At 48.7% G+C, this 24124-nt stretch overlaps 1 protein-coding gene across 1 annotated transcript in view; it reads right to left on the bottom strand.

Annotated features, from left to right (window-relative positions):
* Positions 1-2685: 2685 nt before the first annotated feature.
* The window catches only part of esr2a (estrogen receptor 2a), an 85048-nt gene continuing 63609 nt past the window's right edge, over positions 2686-24124 (bottom strand). The window contains exons 7-9 of the mRNA XM_055640263.1: positions 21077-21210; positions 6011-6191; positions 2686-4762 (exon numbers count right to left, since the gene is read on the bottom strand). Coding sequence (XP_055496238.1) covers positions 4606-4762; positions 6011-6191; positions 21077-21210 — 472 coding nt within the window. The 3' untranslated portion in view covers positions 2686-4605. The remainder of the gene's footprint in view (positions 4763-6010; positions 6192-21076; positions 21211-24124) is intronic.

The raw sequence follows: 24124 nt of genomic DNA, 5'->3' as shown, positions 1-24124 counted from the left end.
CCCTATCTTGGTATCATCTGCATACTTACTAATCCAATTTACCACCCCTTCATCCAGATCATTGATGTACATGACAAACAACAAAGGACTCAACACAGATCCCTGAGGCACCCCACTAGTCACCTGCCTCCAACCCGATAAACAGCCATCCACCATTACCCTCTGGCTTCTCCCATTCAGCCACTGTTGAATCCATCTTGCTATTCCGGCATTTATACCCAACAGTTTAACCTTCTTAACCAACCTTCCATGAGGAACCTTGTCAAAGGCCTTACTAAAGTCCATATAGACAACATCCACTGCTTTACCCTCGTCAATTTCCCTAGTAACCTCTTCAAAAAATTCAAGAAGATTAGTCAAACATGACCTTCCAGGCACAAATCCATGTTGACTGTTCCTAATCAGACCCTGTTTATCCAGATGCTTATATATATTATCTCTAAGTATCTTTTCCATTAATTTTCCCACTACTGAAGTCAAACTAACAGGTCTATAATTGCTAGGTTTACTCTTAGAACCCTTTTTAAACAATGGAACAACATGCGCAGTACGCCAATCCTCGGGAACTATTCCCGTTTCTAATGACATTTGAAATATTTCTGTCATAGCCCCGGCTATTTCTACGCTAACTTCCCTCAATGTCCTAGGGAATATCCTGTCAGGACCTGGAGACTTATCCACTTTTATATTTTTCAAAAATGTCAGTACTTCTTTTACTTTGAAACTCATAGTATCCATAGCTACCCTACTCGTTTCCCTTACCTCACATAATTCAATATCCTTCTCCTTGGTGAATACCGAAGAAAAGAAATTGTTCAATATCTCCCCCATCTCTTTTGGCTCTGCAGATAGCTTCCCACTCTGTCTCTCCAATGGACCAATTTTATCCCTCGTATTCCTTTTGCTATTAATATAGCTGTAGAAACTCTTTGGATTTACTTTCACCTTACTTGCCAAAGCATATCTTCTTTTAGCTTTTCTAATTTCTTTCTTAAGATTCTTTTTACATTCCTTATACTCCTCAAGCACCTCATTTACTTCATGCTGCCTATAATTATTGTAGATCTCCCTCTTTTTCCGAACAAGATGTCCAATTTCCCTTGAAAACCAGGGCTCTTTCCAATCTTTCCAGTTTCCTTTCAATCGAACAGGAACATAAAGATTCTGTACTTAAAATTTCCCCTTTAAATGTCCTCCATTTCTCTTCTACATCTTTCCCATAAAACAAAATGTCCCAGTTCACTCTTTTTAAATCATCTCGCATCTCATCAAAGTTAGCCTTTCTCCAATCAAAAATCTCAACCCTAGGTCCAGTTCTGACCTTCTCCATAATTATATTGAAACTAATGGTATTGTGATCACTGGACCCGAAGTGCTCCCCAACGCATACCTCCGCCACCTATCCCGTCTCATTTCCGAACAGGAGGTCCAGCACTGCCCCTCCTCTAGTAGGTACCTCTATGTATTGCTGCAAAAAACTATCCTGCACACATTTTACAAACTCCAAACCATCCAGCCCATTTACAGAATGTGTTTCCCAGTCTATGTGTGGAAAATTGAAATCTCCCACAATCACTACCTTGTGCTTACTACTAATATCTGCTATCTCCTTACATATTTGCTCTTCCAATTCTCGTTCCCCACTCGGCGGTCTATAATACACCCCCATAAGTGTTGCTACACCTTTCCCACTTCTCAGTTCCACCCAAATAGCCTCCTTAGACGAGCCCTCCAATCTATCCTGCCAAAGCACTGCTGTAATATCTTCCCTGACTAGCAATGCAACACCTCCACCTCTTGCCCCTCCAATTCTATCACACCTGAAGCAACGAAATCCTGGAATATTTAGTTTCCAATCACCGGCCTCCTGCAACCATGTTTCACTGATCGCCACAACATCATACTTCCAGGTGTCTATCCAGACTCTAATAGAATCAAGAACTAGAGGACATAGGTTTCAGTTGAGAGGGGAAATATTTCATATGGACCTGAGGGGCAACACAGAGGGTGATGGGTGTATGGAATGTGTAGCCAGAGGAAGTAGATGAGGCAGGTACTGTAATACATTAGAACAAGTACATGAATAAGGAAGGCCTAGAGGAATATGAGCCAAACGTGGGCAGGTGGAACGAGTTTGGATCGGGCATCTTAGTTAGTATGGGGAGTTGGGCCGAAGGGCCTGTCCCATGATGAATGACTGATCTGGAGAGAAAGTGGAGCTACAGCCTGAGGAATGGGCCCGACCCGAAACGTCATCTGTTCATTCCCTCCACAGATGCTAGCTGAGCCGCTGAGTTCCTCCATCACTGTGTGTTTCACTTCAGTGTGACGGTTATTGAAGTCGCCCCTCGCGGGCGTCAAGATTGTCAAGAATGAGGGGACAGATTCCAAATGGAGTTAAATAATTTTTATGCAATTAACAATACACACTTCTCAAAATCCATCAGTCATTGACATTGGATGCCACAGGCTGGCAAAATGCTGCAGTAAAAATATACATTCTTCAGGACAGCGGTGGCAGTGGGAGCGGAAACATGGAGGGGAGGGAAGGGGAGAAAGGGGGTAGGGGGGGGGTGGGGAGAGGGGTTGGGGGGGAGGGGAGTGGGGAGGGGAGGGAGAGAGGGGAGGGGAGGGGAGAGGGGGGAGGGGGGGAGAGAGGGGATAGGGAGGGGTGGGGACGGGGAGAGAGGTGTGGAGGGGAGAGAGGGGGTGGGGTGGGGAGGGGAGAAGGGTGAGCTGGGGGAGAGAGGGGGTGGGGGAGAGACTTAGTTGGCCTCTGTAAATCGCCAATAGTGCGTGGGTGAGGAGTAGTCCGGGCAGTTGAAGGGAATGTCAGGTCACAGGGAGATAAATGTGGGGATGAGACCAATGGGTTGGTCTGAGAGAACGTGGAGCCTAGTAGCACGGAAACAGGCCCTTCGGCCCAACTTGTCCGTGCTGCCCAACATGTCCCATCTACACTGGTCCCATTTGCCCGCCTTTGGCCCATATCCCTATAAACCTTTCCTATCCAAGTACCTGCCCAAGTATTTTTTAAATGCTGTTATTGCACCTGCCTCAACTACCACCTCTGACAGCTCGTTCCACACACCCACCACCCTCTGGATGTCCATCACGTTCCTATTAAATCTTTATCCTCTCACCTTAAACCTGTCCTCTCGCTCTCGTTTTGCAGACTCTGGATACAACACTCTTTCCATTCACCCTGTCTATCCGCCTCATGTGTGAGGTGAACGTTTATATGCCAAGGCCATAAGGCATAGGAATATATTTAGGCCATTCAGCCCATCGAGTCTACAGCACCATTCAATCATGGCTGATCTATATTTCCCCCTCAACCCCATTCTCCTGCCTTCTGCAACCCCTGACACCCGTACTAATCAAGAATGTCAATCACCGCCTTAAAAATACTGACTGACTTGACCTCCACAGCCGTTATTGGCAATGAATTCCACAGATTCACCACCCTCTGGTTGAAGAAATTCCTCCTAATTTCCATTCTAAAGGTTCGTCCTGTTATTGTGAAGCTGTGCCCTCTAGTGGGTAAGTTTCAATGAGGTCCCCCACTCAATAGACAATAGGTACAGGAGTAGGCCATTTGGCCCTTCGAGCCAGCACCGCCATTCAATGTGATCATGGCTGATCATCCCCAATCAGTACCCCGTTCCTGCCTTCTCCCCATATCCCCTGACTCCGATATTTTTAAGAGCCCTATCTAGCTCTCTCTTGAAAGTATCCAGAGAACCTGCCTCCACCGCCCTCTGAGGCAGAGAATTCCACAGACTCACCACTCTCTGTAAGAAAAAGTGTTTCTTCGTCTCCGTTCTAAATGGCTTACTCCTTGTTCTTAAACTGTGACCCCAGGTTCTGGACTCCCCCAACATCGGGAACGTGTTTTCTGCCTCTAGCGTGTCCAAACCCTTAATAATCTTATATGTTTCAATTAAATACCCTCTCATCCTTCTAAACTCCAGAGTGTACAAGCCCAGCAACTCCATTCACTCAGCATATGACAGTCCCGCCATCCCGGGAATTAACCTTGTAAACCTACGCTGCACTCCCTCAATAGCAAGAATGTCCTTCCTCATCCTAAACTCCAGCGAGTACAGGCCCAGCGCCGACAAGCGCTCCCCCTACGTGATTCTCCCCTTGGCGAGGGGTCGGGGAGGATGGAGTCGGGCAGAGAGGGGAGGGGGAAACACAGCACAAGCCCCCGCCTCAGCTATGTACAGCACAGACAGGAGGCCATTCATCCCATTCCTGTTGGGGCTAGCAGAGACGGAGGCTGCCAGTTTCTTCAGCACAGTGACATGTGGTTATTTGGTCACAATTGCTCACAATATTCCACATGTGGCCTGACCAGCCTTATAGAGCCTCAGCATTACATCCCTGTTTGTCCTGGAGCTGAACGTGACCTGCGGGGGAATGGGGGGGGCAGCAAGATGAGGGGACTGTGTGTGGGGGGGGGGGGGGGGGGGGGCGAGGAGTTATTTATGGGCAGTGTCTGCTCCCACCCTCTGGTAACTCCGCTCCCCCCAGCCTGTCCCGGTCCCAGTCCCAGTCGGGGGGAGGCGTGGGGTGGTGGGGATGGGTGGGGGTCGTGGATCAGAGGGGGTGGCTCTTGGCCGGTGCACAGTTGGTGTCGTCGGGCGGTTTGCGGTAACTGTAGATGACGTGGGCATCCAGCATCTCCAACAGCAGGTCGTAGAACGGAACCACGTTCTTGCACTTCATGCTGTACAGGTGTTCCATGCCTTTGTTGCTGCGGGGGGAACAGGCAGAGGCCGTCACAGGCAGACACGGTCACAGACAGACACGGTCACAGACAGACACGGTCACAGGCAGACACACACAGTCACAGACATACATGGTCACAGGCAGACAGGCAGACACATACGGTCACAGGCAGACAGACACAGTCACAGACAGACACGGTCACAGACAGACACAGTCACAGACAGACAGAGTCACAGTCACAGACATACACGGTCACAGACAGACAGACAGTCACAGACAGACAGAGTCACAGACAGACAGACACGGTCACAGACAGACACGGTCACAGACAGACAGACAGTCACAGACAGACACGGTCACAGACAGACAGACAGTCACAGACAGACAGAGTCACAGACAGACACGGTCACAGACAGACAGACAGTCACAGACAGACAGGGCCACAGGCAGACACACACAGTCACAGACAGACAGAGTCACAGACAAGACAGGGCCACAGGCAGGGGACAGGTGTACGGGGACGACGACGACACTGACACGGGGGCTCGGGGTGACGGCTCCACGGGACGGAGGATGTGTGTAACGAGCGGCTGCCGGCGGAGTGAGGGTGTAGCTACAGCGTCAACGTACAGGCGCACTCACGTAAAGCACGGTCACCACGATACAGGTCACAGCACACTCGCTCACACACTCGCACACGCACACACTCACTTACACACACACTCGCTCACACACTCGCACACGCACACACACTCTCGCACACACACGCACACTCGCACACACACGCACACACTCACACACACACACACACGCACACACACGCACACACACACACACACACTCACACACACTCACTCACACACACACACACACACACTCACTCACACACACGCACACACACACACATACACACTCACACGCACTCACTCAAATACTCGCACACATACACACTCACACAAGCACATACATACTCGCATACACACTCACACTTACATATTCGCACACTTGTACACACACACACTCGTACACACACTCACATACTCGCACATTCACACACGAGCACACACTCACTCACTCTACACATAGTTACCCCAGTCACGCTGGGTCACAGCCTGGTGTAGTTAGGGGGTGTAATCCATGTGGATGGTGTTCAAGGGGGGTCCAGGCGGTTGGGAGTCGGGCCGTGGGGAGGGGACTGTGTGTGAGGGGGTGGTGGGGACGGGGCGTGGGGTCCCCGTGGGCTGGGGACTGTGTGGGGAGGGGGCAATGGTACCTGGCGTGGCGTATGTGGGACAGCAGCATCAGTAGGTGTGCCAGGCGGGTGGGCTGCTGGGCGGGGGGCACACCACTGCGGGACATGCACCAGATGAGGGTGTCAGTGATGGTATCCAGGATCTTGTGCAGCTTCTCACGGTTCTCCTGCTCATCTGACACACCCGAGCGCGGGAACATGCCTGCCGGGAGGGAGAGGGGAGAAAACTCAAAGCCAAAGGGTCTCGACCCAAAACGTCACCCAGAGATGCTGCGGCCCGTCCCGCTGAGTTACTCCGGCACTGTGTGCCTAACCACAGCACTGTCCCTCATATAAACCCCCCCTCCTCCTCTCCCTCCCTTCTGACCCTAATCTATCCTCCCCCCCCCTCCCCCCCCCCCCACCCCTCCCCCCACTCTAAGCCCCTCCCCCTAACCACGTTCCAGGCCCCCCACCACTCTCGGGGTACAAACCTTGCCCCGCACATCTCCTTTAAACCTCTCACCTTGAAGCAAAGCCTAGTGCTGGACATTTCCTCACTGGCGATAAGGTTCAGACTGTCTACCCCATCTAACCTCTTGCAATTTTATAAACTTCTGTCAGATCTGCCCACAACCACAACCCAACGTCTGTCCATTTTACAGCTTCTACCCTCTAACCGTCTGCACCGTCTCCAAAGCCTCCACATCCTTGCGGTGATGGGTGGATGTCCAGAACTGCACGCAATATTCCACATGCAGCCCCACCACTGACCGAGCTGCATCTTGACATCTTGGAAAGGAGAGTTGATGCAGGTGCTGTGACCGCCTTTACAACACCTTTGGACAGTGTAGAGAGAGAGCGTGTCTCTGTGTGTGACCCAGGGGGGGGGTAATGTGGTTGCAATAAGGTACTCAGCTAGTTAAGCATAACTGACTCAAACTTGCCGTCATAAACTGCTGGCGGGAGATGAGAGGGAAACGACATGTAGTCGAGTCCTCGCGACTGGTGCGTTCCAAGCACAACATGGGTCAATGATATAAAACAACTGCAATGTAATTTAATAAATTGTCTGACAACAGATCAGTCTGACAGTTTTATAGAGAGGTTTCTTTGCAGGAATTATAAACAGTGATGCCACACAGGGCCGTCTCAACAGCATTATAGGCCCCCGGGCAAAGCAGCGCCCTGCGGCCCCGACACTTCCAGCTTGTTTATGGAGAATGGAGCGGCTGGGCTTGTACACTCTGGAGTTTAGAAGGATGAGAGGATATCTTATCGAAACATAGAAGATTGTTAAGGGCTTGGACACGCTACAGGCAGGAAACATGTTCCCGATGTTGGGGGAGTCCAGAACCAGGGGCCGCAGTTTAAGAATAAGGGGTAAGCCATTTAGAACGGAGACGAGGAAACACTTTTTCTCACGAAGTGTTGTGAGTCTGTGGAATTCTCTGCCTCAGTGGGCGGTGGAGGCCAGGTTCTCTGGATGCTTTCAAGAGAGAGCTAGATAGGCTCTTAAAAATAGCGGAGTCAGGGGATATGGGGAGAAGGCAGGAACGGGGTACTGATTGGGGATGATCAGCCATGATCACATTGAATGGCGGTGCTGGCTTGAAGGGTCGAATGGCCTACTCCTGCACCTATTGTCTAACCAAATATGCCGTCACATTTGCGATGTTCTTCTCCGTTTGTATGTTCTACAATAACATTGTACAATACATAGATTAGCGTGGGGCCCCGTGCAACTGCCCAGCGTGCCTATGCGTTAAGCCGGGCCTGATGCCACAGGGAGATGAGGATTGGCATGGGAACTACATTCCTTGCTGTCACTGTCCCCAGACTGGCAAGTTGGGAACCTGAGGACATGGAGTAGACAGGGTGAATGCAACACAGTCTTTTAGCCCCAGGGTTGGAGAGTCCACCACCAGAGGACATTGTTTCAAGGTGAGAGGGGAAAAGATTTAATAGGAACCTGAGGGGCAATATTTTCCACACATGGCATGGCAAGAGCTGCCGGAGGAGGTAGTTGAGGCTGGGACTATCCTAACATTTAAAAGACAATTGGACAGGTACGTGGATAGGAAAGGTTTAGAGAGATATAGGCAAAGGGGGCAATTTGGTTGGCATGGAAGAGTGGGGCCGAAGGGCCTGTTTTGGTGCTGTGCCACCCTGTGAAGAGATGAGGCTTAGTTGGATCAGCTATGATAGTATTGAATGGAGGGGCTGAGTGGCCAGCTTCTAATATTTTCCTGTGTTTCAATGTAACCCTACACCAACCCCCCGGTATGTGAAGTGGGAGGCGAATAGGAAAAGGTTTAACGGGAAGTGAGGGAACAGAAAGACACATTCTGGATCCTCCACTCATCCAGCACCAACCCACTGCCCAATTATTAGTAGACACTGAACTGCAGGTGCTGCTTAACAAAAAAGACAGAGTGCTGGAGTAACTCAGCGGGTCAGGCAGCATCTGTGGAGAACATGGATAGGTGACGTTTCAGGTCAAGACTCTTCACACTCAATAGGTGACATTTTAGGTGGGATTTTCCACCAGTCTGATGAAGGGTCTCGACCAGAAACGTCACCGATTCCATTTCTCCAGAGATGTTGTCTGACCTGCTGGGACTCCAATATTTTGTGTCTATCTTCGGTTTGAACCGGCATTTGCTGCTCCAGCCTCACAGTAAGTGAGCGATGACTAACATCTACAGAATAAAAAATACATGCACCAACAGTAAACTATCACCCTTCAGGGCAAGAGGAAAGAGAACTGTGGCAGGTTCACAAATGTGCTGCAAGATATAGTTAAAGCAAGATATCGATCGAAGGTTTATAACGTTGTCAGAGACAGGAGTCAGCTCCAGGGGTGCAGAATCCAGAGGATCAGTACAAACGGCAGTGAGTGAGAGAGAGGGAGAGGAGAGAAGAGAGAGAGAGAGAGAGAGAGAGAGAGAGAGAGGGAGGGAGGGAGAGGGAGGGAGAGAGAGAGAGAGAGAGAGAGAGAGGAGAGAGAGAGAGAGAGGAGAGAGAGAGAGAGAGAAAGAGAGAGAGAGAGAGAGGGGAGAGGGGGAGGGAGAGGGAGAGGGAGAGAGAGAGAGAGAGAGAGAGAGAGAGAGGAACATAACAACAGAACTGGGACAGGTTGTCAAAGGGTAGTGTGGGTCTCTTATGGCCGGATGCAGGAGGTACTACACAGCTGAGAGAATGAATAGTTAATGTCCCCTCCTCTCCTCTCCCTCCCCATCCCCCCATCTCATCTCCTCCCCTCCGTGATCCTGTCTGCCACGCGCCCCTTCCTCTTAGATATCTGGGGTTAGTTTAGATTAGTTGTAGAGATGCAGTGCAGAAACAGGCCCTTCAGCCCACTATGTCCGTGCCGACCAATGATCACCCATACACTAGCAGTATCATACACACTAGGGACAATGTTCTGGCCAAGATTAGACTCTGTACCATTGAGAACTTTGAGACTTGAAGGGCACTAGTTGGTGCCAGACACGTGGTGAGTCTCGGTGTTGCCGCGGTGAAGTCTACCGCTCAAACACCACAATTGTTGCTCTTTTGTACTTATCTATGGTATAATGTTACCGGACTGGATGCACAACAGAGCATCTCACTGCCTCTCCGTACATGAGACAATAAAGAATCATTGAAGCCCGCACTTCATTGGTGTGCGGGAGGAAACCGGAGCACCCGGAGACAACCCACGCGGCCACAGGAAGAACGTACAAACTCCACACAGACAGCAGCCGTAGTCAGGATCAAACCCGGGTCTCTGATGCTGGGAGGCAGCGACTCTACCGCTGCGCCACCGTGCCGGTGGTCGTCTTCCACAGATGCTGCTTGACCGGCTGGGATCCTCCAGCACTTTGTGTTTTATGCAAAATTCCAGCATCTGCAGTTCCTTGCGCCTAACTTTCTCGGTGTTCCTATCTCATAGATCAGTCCAGCGCATGAACAGGCCCTTCGGCCCACAATGTGTGTGCTGAACATGATACAAAGACCAACTCTCCTCTGCCTGCACGTGATCCATATCCCTCTATTCCCTGCATATCCATGTGCCTGTCCAAAAGCCTTTTAAACACCACTATCGTATCTGCCTCCACCACCATCCCTGGCAGCACGTTCCAGGCACCCACCACCCTCTGTGTAAAATTCATCATTGTACACACTTCGATCAGGTCTCCCCGCAATCACCGGCATTCCAGTGAAAAGACATCAAGTCTGTCTCTCTAAACCTTTCCTATCCACGTACCAGTCCTTAAAGGTAACGGAGTCAGGGGATATGGGGTGAAGGCAGGAACAGGGTACTGATTGTGGATGATCAGCCATGATCACATTGAATGGCGGTGCTGGCTCGAAGGGCCGAATGGTCTACTCCTGCACCTATTGTCTGTTGTCAAATGCCTTTTAAATGTTGTTATAATACCTGCCTCAACTACCCCCACAGACACCTTAAACCTGTGTCGTCTGGTGCTTGGTTCCCCAGCCCTGGGTGACAGACTCTGCATTTCCTCCTGCGATTTTGTACACAATTCTACTGTGTGATTTGTCATGAGGCTCTCTCACTCTGTGAGGATATTAGCAAAGACTTGCTCATTGAAGGCTTACACAAACACTTTATTCACACACACATATCCCATTAGATGCTATTAATTCAGCAATGTCTTCCCCAGAGATCCCTGCCTTACCTCACCTGCCCTCTCACTGTTTAGATATTCAGCAAAACATTCATCGCCTGCTTTTCAACATGCACGTTTTCTCTCATAATTCATTTTCTAATTTCCTTTATTATCTTCTGTTGCTGAAACCTAAAAACCTCCTGGCCTTCCGCCCATCACTCGCCCCTCCCGGGCTCTGTCCCACCCCGACCTATCTTCCAGCTCTCTCCCCCCACGACAGTCCTGCCCTGAAACGTCAACTATCCATGTTCTCCACAGATGCTGCCTGCTGACCCGCTGAGTTACTCCAGCACTCTGTGAAACGTCACCTATCCATGTTCTCCACAGATGCTGCCTGGCCCGCTGAGTTACTCCAGCACTCTGTGCCTGCACTTTGTAAAGCCTCTATGTCAATGTAACATCATTCTCTCACCTCCAATGTCAAAGACAGGTTGTACCTCTCTCCCATAGACTCTCTCTGATTGACGTAACTCTTGCTGAGTTTATAGATCACTACTTGGCTAGCCTACAGCCTAACGGCATGAACACTGAAATCTCCAACTTTAGTTAACTAACCTACAAACAACCCCCCCATCTCTTCTCTTCCTTGTGCCCCTCTAGGACACAGCCATCCCCCCATTCCCCTTCCACCTGTATTCCTTCCTCTAGCTTCACAATCTGCACCTCTCACACTATTTATATGTTCATCTCTCCCCAGCCATCTGCCTATCAAGCCCATCCTCACCTGTATCCACCTGTCACTTGCCTGGCTTTGTCCCTCCAGCTTTCTCCCCTCCACCCCAATCAGTCTGAAGAAGGGTCCCGACCAAAAACATTGCCTCTCCAGTGTTGCTGCCTGACCCGCTGAGTTACTCCAGCACTTTGTGTCTTTTTTTAAACCCTTCCTGTAATGTTGCCATTGCTGGGTGGGGTCCTGATGTACTGTTGGGGAAAGGCAAACACTAACACATTCTTCTACTAAACCCCCTTGATGCTTTGGTTCATCCAACCAATCTGCCGGCTCCAATAGACAATAGGTGCAGGAGTAGGCCATTCGGCCCTTCGAGCCAGCACCGCCATTCAATGTGATCATGGCTGAGGGGATCAGAGGGTATGGAGAGAAGGCAGGTACGGGATACTGAGTTGGATGATCAGCCATGATCATATTGAATGGCGGTGCAGGCTCGAAGGGCCGAATGGCCTACTCCTGCACCTAATTTCTATGTTTCTATGATCATCCCCAATCAGTACCCCGTTCCTGCCTTCTCCCCATATCCCCTGACTCCACTATCTTTAAGAGCCCTATCTAGCTCTCTCTTGAAAGCAGCCAGAGAACCTGCCTCCACCGCCCTCTGAGGCAGAGAATTCCACCGACTCACCACTCTCTGTGAGAAAATGTGTTTCCTCGTCTCCGTTCTAAATGGCTTAATCCTTATTATTAAACTGTGGCCCCTGGTTCTGGACTCCCACAACATCGGGAACATGTTTCCTGCCTCTAGCGTGTCCAAACCCTTAACAATCTTATATGTTTCAATGAGATCCCATCTCATCCTTCTAAACTCCAGAGTGTACAAGCCCAGCTGCTCCATTCTCTCAGCGTATACGACAGTCCCGCCATCCCGTGAATTAACCTCGTAATCCAATCTCCCATGACAATTACTGGTCCCTTCAAACTACTCGTTCAAACGTTTACAGATGCACTGTCGCACGCACACTGTCGGGATGCATCACGGCTTGGTATGGGAACAGCTCTGCCCAAGATCGCCAGAAATTGCAGAGAGTTGTGGATGTAGCCCAGTCCATCACACAGACCACACTCCCCACCATTGTAGATGTAGCCCAGTCCATCACACAGACCACACTCCCCACCATTGTAGATGTAGCCCAGTCCATCACACCGACCACACTCCCCACCATTGTAGATGTAGCCCAGTCCATCACACAGACCACACTCCCCACCATCGACTCCATCTACACTTCACGCTGCCTCGGGAAAGCAGCCAACATCATCAAAGACTTGTCCCACCCCGGTCATTCCTTCTTCTCCCCGCTCCCGTCCGGCAGAAGGTACAGAAGCTTGAAAGTGACTCAGGAACAGCTTCTTCCCTCTGTTATCAGGCTTCTGAACGGTCCTTCCATAAGCTAGGGTACTGTCCGATTCACCTCTACCCCATTGTGGACATTGGACTTTGTCTGTGGAACTGGTGCTCTACAATGCTGAGAACTATATTCTGCACTCTGTATCTTCCCCTTTGCTCCACCTGTTGTACTGGAGTTTGGTGGTTGTATCCATGCAGGGTATGATCTGATCTGAGTGGATAGCGTGTAGTAGAAAGCTTTTTTCACTGTACCTCGGTGCCCGTGGCAAGAATCAACCTAAACCTGATGGAGGTGTAGATCAAGGAAAAGTAGTCAGACTCAAGTCCAACAGGTAGAGTAAAGGGGAAGATACAGAGTGCAGAATATAGTTCTCAGCATTGTAGCGCACCAGTTGACAAAGGCAAGAGGTTTTAGGAGATGGGGAGGAGGTTTCTGGGGGATCTGAGCGTGGGGCTTGGGTCAGGAATGTCTGCCTGAGGTGGTGATGGACTCAGAGACTCTGTCCACCGTTAACACTTGAATCACCAAGGCTATCGACCTAATGCGGGTCAATGGGATTAGTGTGGATAGGTACGGGGGGGGCAGCATGGAGGTGGTGGGCCGAAGGGCCTGTTTCCATGCTATACCATTCTGTGCCTGGGGTGTGTGCTGGAGGACACGTAACATCTAATAAGCAATTGGACGAGCCGTTGAGACGAGGGGGCTACGGAACATGGTCTGGTAAGTAGCATTAGAGTAGATGGGTGGTTAGCATGGACATGATGGGCCGAACGGCCTGTTAGTGTGTCGTGTGGCTCCATAAATATACTGTGATTGAAAGATACAGTATGGAAACAGGCCCTTCGGCCCACCGAGTCCACGCCGACCATCGATCACCCTAGTTCACACTAGTTCTATGTTATCCACTCCCTACACACAAGGGGCAATTTACAGAGGGACATTTAACCTACAAACCCACAAGTCTTTAGGATGTGGGAGGAAACTGGATCACGTGCCGGCAGAGGAGATTAGTTGAACTTGGCATCATGTTCAGCACGGACATTGTGGGCCGAAGGGCCTAGACAATAGACGATAGGTACAGGAGCAGGCCATTCAGCCCTTCGAGCCAGCACTGCCATTCTATGCGATCATGGCTGATCATCCCCAATCATTCTGGACTCCCCCAACATCGGGAACATGTTTCCTGCCTCTAGCGTGTCCAAGCCCTTAACAATCTTATATGTTTAAATGAGAACCTTCTCATTCTTCTAAACTCCAGAGTATACAAGCCCAGCTGCTCCATTCTCTCAGCATATGACAGTCCCGCCATCCCGGGAATTAACCTTGTAAACCTACGCTGCACTCCCTCAATAGCAAGAATGTCCTTCCTCAAATTAGGGGACCAAAACTGCACACAATACTCCAGGTGTGGTCTCACTAGGGCTCTGTACAACTGCAGAAGGACCTATTTGCTCCTATATTCGATTCCTCTTGTTATAAAGGCCAACATGCCATTCACTTTCTTCACTGCCTGCTGTACCTGCATGCTTACTTTCATAGACTGATGTACAAGGACCCCCCAGATCCCGTTGTACTTCCCCTTTTCCCAACTTGACGCCATTCAGATAGTAATCTGCCTTCCTGTTTTTGCTACCAAAGTGGATAACCTCACATTTATCTGCATTAAACTTCATCTGCCATGCATCTGCCCACTCCCCTAACCTGTCCAAGTCACCCTGCATTCTCATAGCCTGTTCCTGTACTGTACAGTTCTTTGACTTCCATATCCTTCCTCTCCGCATCTACCTGCTGTTCTTTGAGTCGTGCCTTTGGTTGGAGAGTCTGCACCACAAAGCTTTTCACTGTATCTCGGTACACAGAACACAGGCTTCTCACTTTAAACCTATGCCCTCTAGTCTTGGACATTTCCACCCTGGGAGAAATAAAAAGTTCTGACTGCCTACCCCATCTATGCCTGTCATAATTTTATATACTTCTATCAGCCTCTGGCGCTCCAGAGAAAATATTCCCAGTCTGTCTCTTTCCTTCTCTCCCTGTAGCTGGAAGCCTCTAATGCAGGAGACCTGGGTAATGTTAAACCTGGGCCCTAGCCTCCCTGTTCACAGTCAACACTCGGCACCAGGCCTGCCCACACCTCCCTGTTCCTCAGTCCCTTCACCCGGACTAACCCCGATCAGCGCTGCGTGCATTTCTCAGCTTGCTTGCTGCCATCTGTAAACATTCCTTGCACACATCCTCCACACTAACGCATTAAACCCGTGTCTCTGAGAGCTCTTCCTTGGCATGGAATACCCACCAGCAATAAATAATGCTGTTAAAAGTTGCAAAATTTATGATGCATAAAATGGGTATTTGTAGAAAGCTCTCCGGTTACCGAGTGGCCCGGGCCAACACAAACCGCAGGCTGCCTCAGCACCAATCAATTCTCCAACTGCTCCATTTCATCCAGAGTTGTTTTCCCCGAGCTGTAAGTGTGTTAATAGCAACCAGCTGGGGTTTCTCAGCACATCTGAGCACCCTTGCTTAACGAGCCTTTTGGAAACTCCTGAATTGATGATATATCTATTGTGGCTCCACGCAGCCAGCATTCTGCTTCCAAATGTGTTATATAGCAGTGAGACGTGTCCAGCCAGTGTTACCTGAAGTGTTCTCTGCTGCCTGACCGTGCACTGCACTTAAATTACCCTTACGCTGGGATTATTCTTGTCACATGTACCGAGGTACCGTGGAAAGCTTTGTTCTGCCTGCTAGCCAGTCAGATCAGATAATACTACACAGAAATACGATCAAGTCCAACTCCAGTACAACAGGTAGAGCAAAGGGGAAGATACAGAGGGCAGAATATAGTTCTCAGCATTGTAGCGCATCAGTTCCACAGACAAAGTCCAATGTCCACAATGAGGTAGAGGTGAATCGGACAGTACCCTAGCTTATGGAAGGACCGTTCAGAAGCCTGATAACAGAGGGGAAGAAGCTGTTCCTGAGTCTGGTGGTGCGCGCGTTCAAGCTTCTGAACCTTCTGCCGGACGGGAGCGGGGAGAAGAAGGAATGACCGGGGTGGGACAAGTGTTTGATGATGTTGGTAATTAAATGCACTAAACTCTGACATCCCTCTGCTCCTGGTCTACAGCTAAACTCATCAGACACTCTCGGACTATCTTTAATCGGACTTTACTGGACTTTATCTTGTCCTAAACGTTATTCCCTTTATCCGGCATCTGTACGCTGTGGGCAGCTTGATTGTAATCATGTGTAGTATTTCTGCTGACTGGATAGCAGGCAACAAAAAGGTTTTTCACTGCACTTGGTGCACGTGACAATAAACGAAAGACAGACTCAAACTGCTGGAGTAATTCAGTGGGTCAGGCATCATCTGTGGAGAAAAATAATAGGTGACGTTTCAGGTTGAGACCCTTCCTCAGACCATAAACTCAACTAACTAGTGGGCAGCTCTCAGTGCAATCCTTGCATCGACCAGGGTTTAACTTTGTTCATAGAAACATCGAAAAATAGGTGCAGAAGAAGGCCATTCGGCCCTTCGAGTCAGCATCACCATTCAATATGATCATGGCTGATCATCCAAAACCAGTACCCCGTTCCTGCTTTTTCCCCATACCCCTTGATTCCTTTAGCCCTAAGAGCTAAACCTAACTCTCTCTTGAAAACATCCAGTGAATTGGTTTCCACTGCCTTCTGTGGCAGAGAATCCCACAGATTCACAACTCTCTGGGTGAATATTTATATATTTATATATATATATCCCCTTTTCTGCATCTTTAATAATTGCCCCATGTGGCAGCTCTACAACACTGATAATCATTTGGTAGAAGCTGTCGTTAGATTTAGTTTCTGATTCCAGCAGGATTGGACCTGGGTTTGTGGCGCTGTGAGGCAACAGCTCTACCTGCTGTGCCAGTGAGCCACGCTGGTGGTGGAGGCAGGTACGACAGTGGTGTTTAAGAGGCTTGTTAGATGGGCACATAAATATGCAGGGATATGGATCACGCGCCAGCAGTTAAGAGTTAGTCTTGGCATCATGGTTAGCACAGACATTGTGGGCCGAATGGCCTGTTCTTGTGCTATACTGTTCTATGTTCCCTTTATCCTGTATCTGTACACTGTGGACGGCTCAATTGTAATCATGTATTGTCTTTCCGCTGACTGGACAGCACACAACAAACGTTTTTCACTGTACCTCGGTACACGTGGCAATAAACCAAAGTTTATTGTTAAGGGTTTGGACACGCTAGAGGCAGGAAACATGTTCCCGATGTTGGGGGAGTCTAGAACCAGGGGCCACAGTTTAAGAATAAGGGGTAAGCCATTTAGAACAGAGACGAGGAAACACTTTTTCTCACAGAGAGCTGTGAGTCTGTGGAATTCTCTGCCTCAGAGGGCGGTGGAGGCCGGTTCTCTGGATACTTTCAAGAGAGAGCTAGATAGCGCTCTTAAAGATAGCGGAGTCAGGGGATATGGGGAGAAGGCAGGATCAGGGTACTGATTGGGGATGATCAGCCATGATCACATTGAATGGAGGTGCTGGCTCGAAGGCCCAAATGACCTACCCCTACACCTATTGTCTGTTGTCTATTGTCTATAAATAAACTGTTAATGACTGGCGACCACTGATGGCCACCACTGTGAGGTTCTGGATTGTCCCGACAGTACAGGGACATGGAGGGGTGCAGATTAAATGAGGCAATGACCAGATCTCAAGCATAAATAAAGACCAACGCTGTCAAGATGAACTTGGAATAAAAATAAAATTGAGCGGTAATAAATTTATAAATTAATAAGCAAATTTAGGTTCTCTGCCAGATAAGATTAATAAAATTATGTGCTGATAAATGTGGATAGTGGGCAGTGGTGATTTATGAATTAATAAGGAACTTGGGTTCTGATAAAAGCAATTGTAAATTTACAAATTAAAAAAATGCTTCACTGGCAGTGAGAAAGTGCGGATGATGGACTTATAAAACAATGAAGAGAGAAACTCAGTATTGATTAAAATAGCATTACTATAGCGGGAAGGAATGCAGGGCTGGACACTGGGATAGAGGCAGTGAAGGAACACAGAGCACACAGCCGTACAGCACAGGAACAGGCCCTTCTGCCCACAATGTCCATGCACAACATGATGTCAAGTCAAACTAATCTCCCCAGCCTGCACGTGAGACACATTCCTCCATTCCCTGCATTTCCATGTGCCTGTCTAAAAGCCTCAAGCACCACTATCGTATCTACCTCCACCACCACCCCTGGCAGCGCGTTCCAGGCACCCACCACCCTCTGTGTAACAAAATTTGTCCCGCACATCTCCTTTAAACTTTGCCCCTCTCACCTTAAAGTCATGCCCTCTAATATTTGATATTTACACTCTGCAAAAAGATTCTGACTGTCTACCCTATCTATGCCTCTCATTATGTTTTAAACCAGTCTATCAGATTTCCCCATAAACTCTGGTATTCCCCCCCCCCCTCACATTGTTTGTCCAATAAAGTGTCTTTTGAACATTGTTTTAGTCCCAGCCTCAACTACCTCCTCTGACATGTTAGCCATTTCTGCCACCTCCAACGGCAAATACAACACATAATCCTCCGCCATTTCCGCCACCTCCAACGTGACCCCACCACTCGCCACATCTTCCCATCTCCCCCCCATGTCTGCCTTCCGCAAAGACCGCTCCCTCCGCAACTCCCTTGTCAATTCTTCCCTTCCCTCCCGTACCACCTCTTCCCCGGGCACTTTCCGTTGCAACCGCAAGAAATGCAACACCTGTCCCTTCACCTCCCCCCTCGACTCCATTCAAGGACCCAAGCAGTCATTCCAGGTGCGACAAAGGGTCACCTGTATCTCCTCCAACCTTATCTACTGCATCCGCTGCTCTAGATGTCAGCTGATCTACATCGGGGAGACTAAGCTGAGGTTGGGCGATCGTTTCGCCGAACACCTCCGCTCAGTCCGCAATAACCAACCTGACCTCCCGGTGGCTCAGCACTTCAACTCCCCCTCCCATTCCCAATCCGACCTCTCTGTCCTGGATCTCCTCCATTGCCAGAGTGAGCAACACCGGAAATTGGAGGAACAGCACCTCATATTCCGCCTGGGCAGTTTGCGTCCTGATGGAATCAACGTTGAATTCTCCCAGTTTTGCTAGCCCTTGCTGCCTCCTCCCCTTCCTTAACCCTCGAGCTGTCTCCTCCCATCCACCCCCGCCCTCGGGCTCCTCCTCCTCCCTTTTTCCTTCCATCTCCCCCCCCCCCCACCCCCATCAGTCTGAAGAAGGGTTTCGGCCCGAAACGTCGCCTATTTCCTTCGCTCCATAGATGCTGCTGCACCCGCTGAGTTTCTACAGCAATTTTGTGTACCTACCTCCTCTGTTCCCTGCACCCAGCACCCTCTGTGTAAAAAAGCATTTAAATTCCTATTATATATTACCCCTCGCACCCATGTCCTCTGGTCCTCGATTCCCCGACTCTGGGTAAAAAGCGTTTACCCGATCTATTCCCCTCATGGTTTTATACACCTATATAAGATCACCCCTCATCCTCATGTGCTCCAAGGAATAGAGTCCCAGCCTGCCCAAACTCTCCTAGTTAAAAAGCTTTTCACTGTACCTCTGTACACATGACAATAAACTAAACTAAACTAAACTCTCCCTGCAGCTCAGGCCATCGTGTCCTGGCAACATCCTCGTAAACCGGCTCCCCCCTCGTGACCAAAGTGTCAGTAAAGGAGAGGGAATGACAGCAAAGTAGTTGAATCACCAGCTGGCTCGGGCCAGAGTGAAGTGTTTGGTTCTATTCTGACAGCGACCCTTCAGCATACAAGGACTGTTAATTGTTAAATTAATAGCTTCAAGCTGCACTGTTGATCGAGTGGGGGGGGATACATCTATCTCGCGGAGGAGTAGCACCACGCTGGGTCTGGTCATTGTGATAAACTGATTGTTTTCTCTGGAGCGTCAGAGGTTGTGGAGAGGCCCGGGAGAGATTCTCGCCGGGCACAGATAGGGTAGACAATAGACAATAGACAATAGACAATAGGTGCAGGAGTAGGCCATTTGGTCCTTCGAGCCAGCACCGCCATTCAATGTGATCACGGTTAATCATCCCCAATCAGTACCCCGTTCCTGCCTTCTCCCCATATCCCCTGACTCTGCTATCTTTAAGAGCCCTATCTAGCTCTCTCTTGAAAGCATCCAGAGAACCGGCCTCCACCACCCTCTGAGGCAGAGAATTTCACAGACTCACAACTCTCTGTGAGAAAAAGTGTTTCCTCATCTCCGTTCTAAATGGCTTACTCCTTATTCTTAAACTGTGGCCCCTGGTTCCGGACTCCCCCAACATCGGGAACACGTTTCCTGCCTCTAGCGTGTCCAAGCCCTTAACCTTAACAATCAATGAGATCCCCTCTCATCCTTCTAAACTGCAGAGTGCACAACTGGGTAGACAATCAAAACCTTTCCCCCAGAAGCAGAAATGTCCAAGACTAGAGGGCATAGGTTTAGAGTGAGCGGGGCAAAGTTTAAAGGAGATGTGCGGGGCAAGTATTTTACACAGAGGGTGGTGGATGCCTGCAACACGCTGCCGGGGCTGGTGGTGGTGGTGGTGGTGGAGGCAGATGCCATAGTGGTGTTTTAGAGACTTGTAGACAGGCAGACACGGATATGGGGGAGGGGATATGGATCAGGTGCGGGCAGAGGAGACTAGTTTAACTAGGCATCGTGTTCAGCATGGACATTGTGGGCCGAAGGGCCTGAGGGCGTCGCTTTAAGGTGAGAGGAAAAATATATAAAGGAAATGCGCGAGGTGAGTTTTAGTGGTAAAGTCATACAGTGTGGAGACAGGCCCTTCGTTCGGCCCAACTTACCCACAGCAGCTCACACCCCATCTCCACTAGTCCCATCTGCTTGCATTTGGCCCATACCCCTCTAAACCTGTCCTATCCATGCATCTGTCTATTAAATGCTGTTATAGTCCCTGCCTCAACTACCACCTTCAGCAGTTAAATCTCCCCCTCACTTTAAACCCGTGTCCACTGGTTCCTGATTCTCCTACTCGGGGTAAAAGACAAACCTGACCTCCATCCTTCCCCCCCCCCTCCTTCTCCAACAACCTCCATCCCTCCCATGCACTCACTCATGCTAAGGAGGACCATCGCTCACTTTTCCCCTGCTGCCCCCCCTCTCACTGCTGAACAGCGCAATGGCCTTCAGACACAGGTACACACTGTACCACCCCCCACTCCACCAGCCCCCATCGCCCCCCCCCCCCCCCCCCCCCCCCCCCCAGCCCCCGTCTCTCCCCCCCACCCCCCTCTCACCCCCGGCCCCCATGTCCCCACTCACTGGAGTTGAGCAGCACCATGGCCTTCAGACACAGGTACTCGTCATGCTGGAGTTTGAGTTCGCGGAAGCGAGCCGTCGCGGCCAGCAACATGTCGAAGATCTCCAGGATGCCCTCGACACACTGACCTTCGTCCCTGTGGGCACCAGCACCAGTAACAGTATCAGTATCTGCATCAGTATCAGCATCAGTATCAACACCAGTATCAACAGCAGTATCAGCATCAAACCAGTATCAGTAACAGCACCAGTATCAGCACCATTATCAACACCAGTATCAACACCAGTATCAGCACCAGTATCAGCACAGCAGTCAGTAACAGCATCAGTTTCAGCACCAGTATCAGCACCAGTATCAACACCAGTATCAGCACCAGTATCAGCACCAGTATCAACACCAGTATCAGCACCAGTATCAGCACCAGTATCAACACCAGTATCAGTATCAGCACCAGTATCAACACCAGTATCAGTATCAGCACCAGTATCAGCACCAGTATCAACACCAGTATCAACACCAGTATCAGCACCAGTATCAGCACCAGTATCAGCACCAGTATCAACACCAGTATCAGCACCAGTATCAACACCAGTATCACAGCAGTATCAGCATCAAACCAGTATCAGTAACAGCACCAGTATCAGCACCAGTATCAGCACCAGTATCAACACCAGTATCAGCACCAGTATCAACACCAGTATCAGTATGAACACCAGTATCTAGCAATGTTACAACATTTTGAGATTTTAAAAATCAAGTCTTCAATTTATCCCATCAAATAAAGCATAAAAAGTAGTTTATTTTGACACCTAATTCACTTTCATATCTTCAGTATTAAAAATGTTATGGCCATTTTCATACTCGGAAATTAGCATCTTGTTCCCTATTGCGTTTTCATTGACTTAACACAAAAGCTGTGATCGAGAACATTTAAAAGCCGATAAACTTCTTAAAATTTAAGAGAACTGAAAGAAATGATCAGTTATTATAGATTGAAGCATTCTGAAACAAATATGAAACAATCTTACTTCGATGACTTGAAATTAAAGCATATAATTAGTTAATTACCTATTTGTAGCTAATTACAAAATACAATTACTAGATCTAAACATCTATCCATTTCTTAAGAATAGATTAACATTTTTAAATAGCCTGTGTCCAAATAACATTCACACAAGAATTCAAATATAACAATTTTTAAATCTCATTGTCATGGGTTTATAGGCCAAATGGAAGGAATTTAATGTTTGATACCTGTAAATTAATGGCCATTTAAATCAGCTTGCGAGTGGGATTTTCTGGAACGGGACCATTTGGAACGTTCAGGCTGCAGTGAATTTAGTCCCCTATATCGGCAGCAAATACGCTGCCGGTTCGGTCGGGGGGGGAAAAAATCACCGTTTCGCAACTTAAAATGTGAATTAAATACATGTTAAGAAACACTTTTATACATAAAAATAGCCTACTTTCTTTTACCTGATCCTCCATAAAATCCATCCCAGTTGTCGGCATTGACGGCTTCAGAAGCTGATTTTAAAATCACTTCAGCAATTAACTTGTCGGGTGAATTAAAAAAAAACCACACAGAACGGCCGTAGGAATGATTCTTTAGCAAAAACTTGCACTCCAACAAATATAATTCAGGACCAGGTAGGGAAAAAAAACCCCGTTTTAACCCCGCCCCCCCCCCACCCCCCCTCAAACGTGCCAAAATCGCGCACACGGCCAGTGGCAGAATTGCAGCACCGCTGAAGGTAAGTTTTGTAACATACCTACCGGTATCAACACCAGTATCGTATCAGTATCAACACCAGTATCGGTATCAACACCAGTATCAGTATCAACACCAGTATCAGTATCAGCACCAGTATCAACACCAGTATCAACACCAGTATCAGTATCAACACCAGTATCAGTAGCTGCACCAGTATCAGTATCAGCACCAATATCAACACCAGTATCAGCATCAATATCAACACCAGCATCAGTATCAACACCAGTATCAGCACCAGTGTCAACATCAGTATCAGTATCAGCATCAATATCAACACCAGTATCAGCACCAGTATCAACACCAGTATCAGCACCAGTATCAACACCAGTATCAGTATCAGCACGAATATCAACACCAGTATCAGCATCAGTATCAACACCAGTATCAGCATCAGTATCAACACCAGTATCAGTATCAACACCAGTACCAGCATCAGTATCAGCACCAGTGTCAACACCAGTATCAGCATCAGTATCAACACCAGTATCAGCACCAATATCAACACCAGTATCAGCACCAGTATCAACACCAGTATCAGCATCAGTATCAACACCAGTATCAGTATCAGCACCAATATCAACACCAGTATCATCATCAGTATCAACACCAGTATCAGTATCAGCACCAATATGAACACCAGTATCAGCATCAGTATCAACACCAGTATCAGCACCAATATCAACACCAGTATCAGCATCAGTATCAACACCAATATCAGTATCAGCATCAATATCAACACCAGTATCAGTATCAACACCAGTATCAGTATCAGCATCAATATCAACCCCAGTATCAGTATCAACACCAGCATCAGTATCAGCACCAGTATCAGCACCAATATCAACACCAGTATCAGCACCAGTATCAACACCAGTGTCAGTATCAGGAACAGTATCAGTATCATCACCAATATCAACACCAGTATCAACAACAGTATCGGTATCAACACCAGTATCGGTATCAGCACCAGTATCAACACCAGTATTAGCACCAGTATCAACACCAGTATCAATACCAGTATCAGCACCAGTATCAGACCAATATCAACACCAGTATCAGTATCAACACCAGTATCAACACCAGTATCAGCGCCAGTATCAACACCAGTATCAGCACCAGTATCAACACAAGTATCAACACCAGTATCAGCACCAGTATCAACACCAGTATCAAAACCAGTTCAACACCAGTATCAACACCAGTATCAGCACCAGTATCAACACCAGTATCAGCACCAGTATCAGTATCAACACCAGTATCAGCACCAGTATCAACA

The sequence above is a fragment of the Leucoraja erinacea genome, chromosome 9 (assembly GCF_028641065.1).
Source record: "Leucoraja erinacea ecotype New England chromosome 9, Leri_hhj_1, whole genome shotgun sequence".
Classification (NCBI taxonomy): Eukaryota; Metazoa; Chordata; class Chondrichthyes; order Rajiformes; family Rajidae; genus Leucoraja; species Leucoraja erinaceus.
This window is presented reverse-complemented; position numbering and strand designations above follow the sequence as displayed.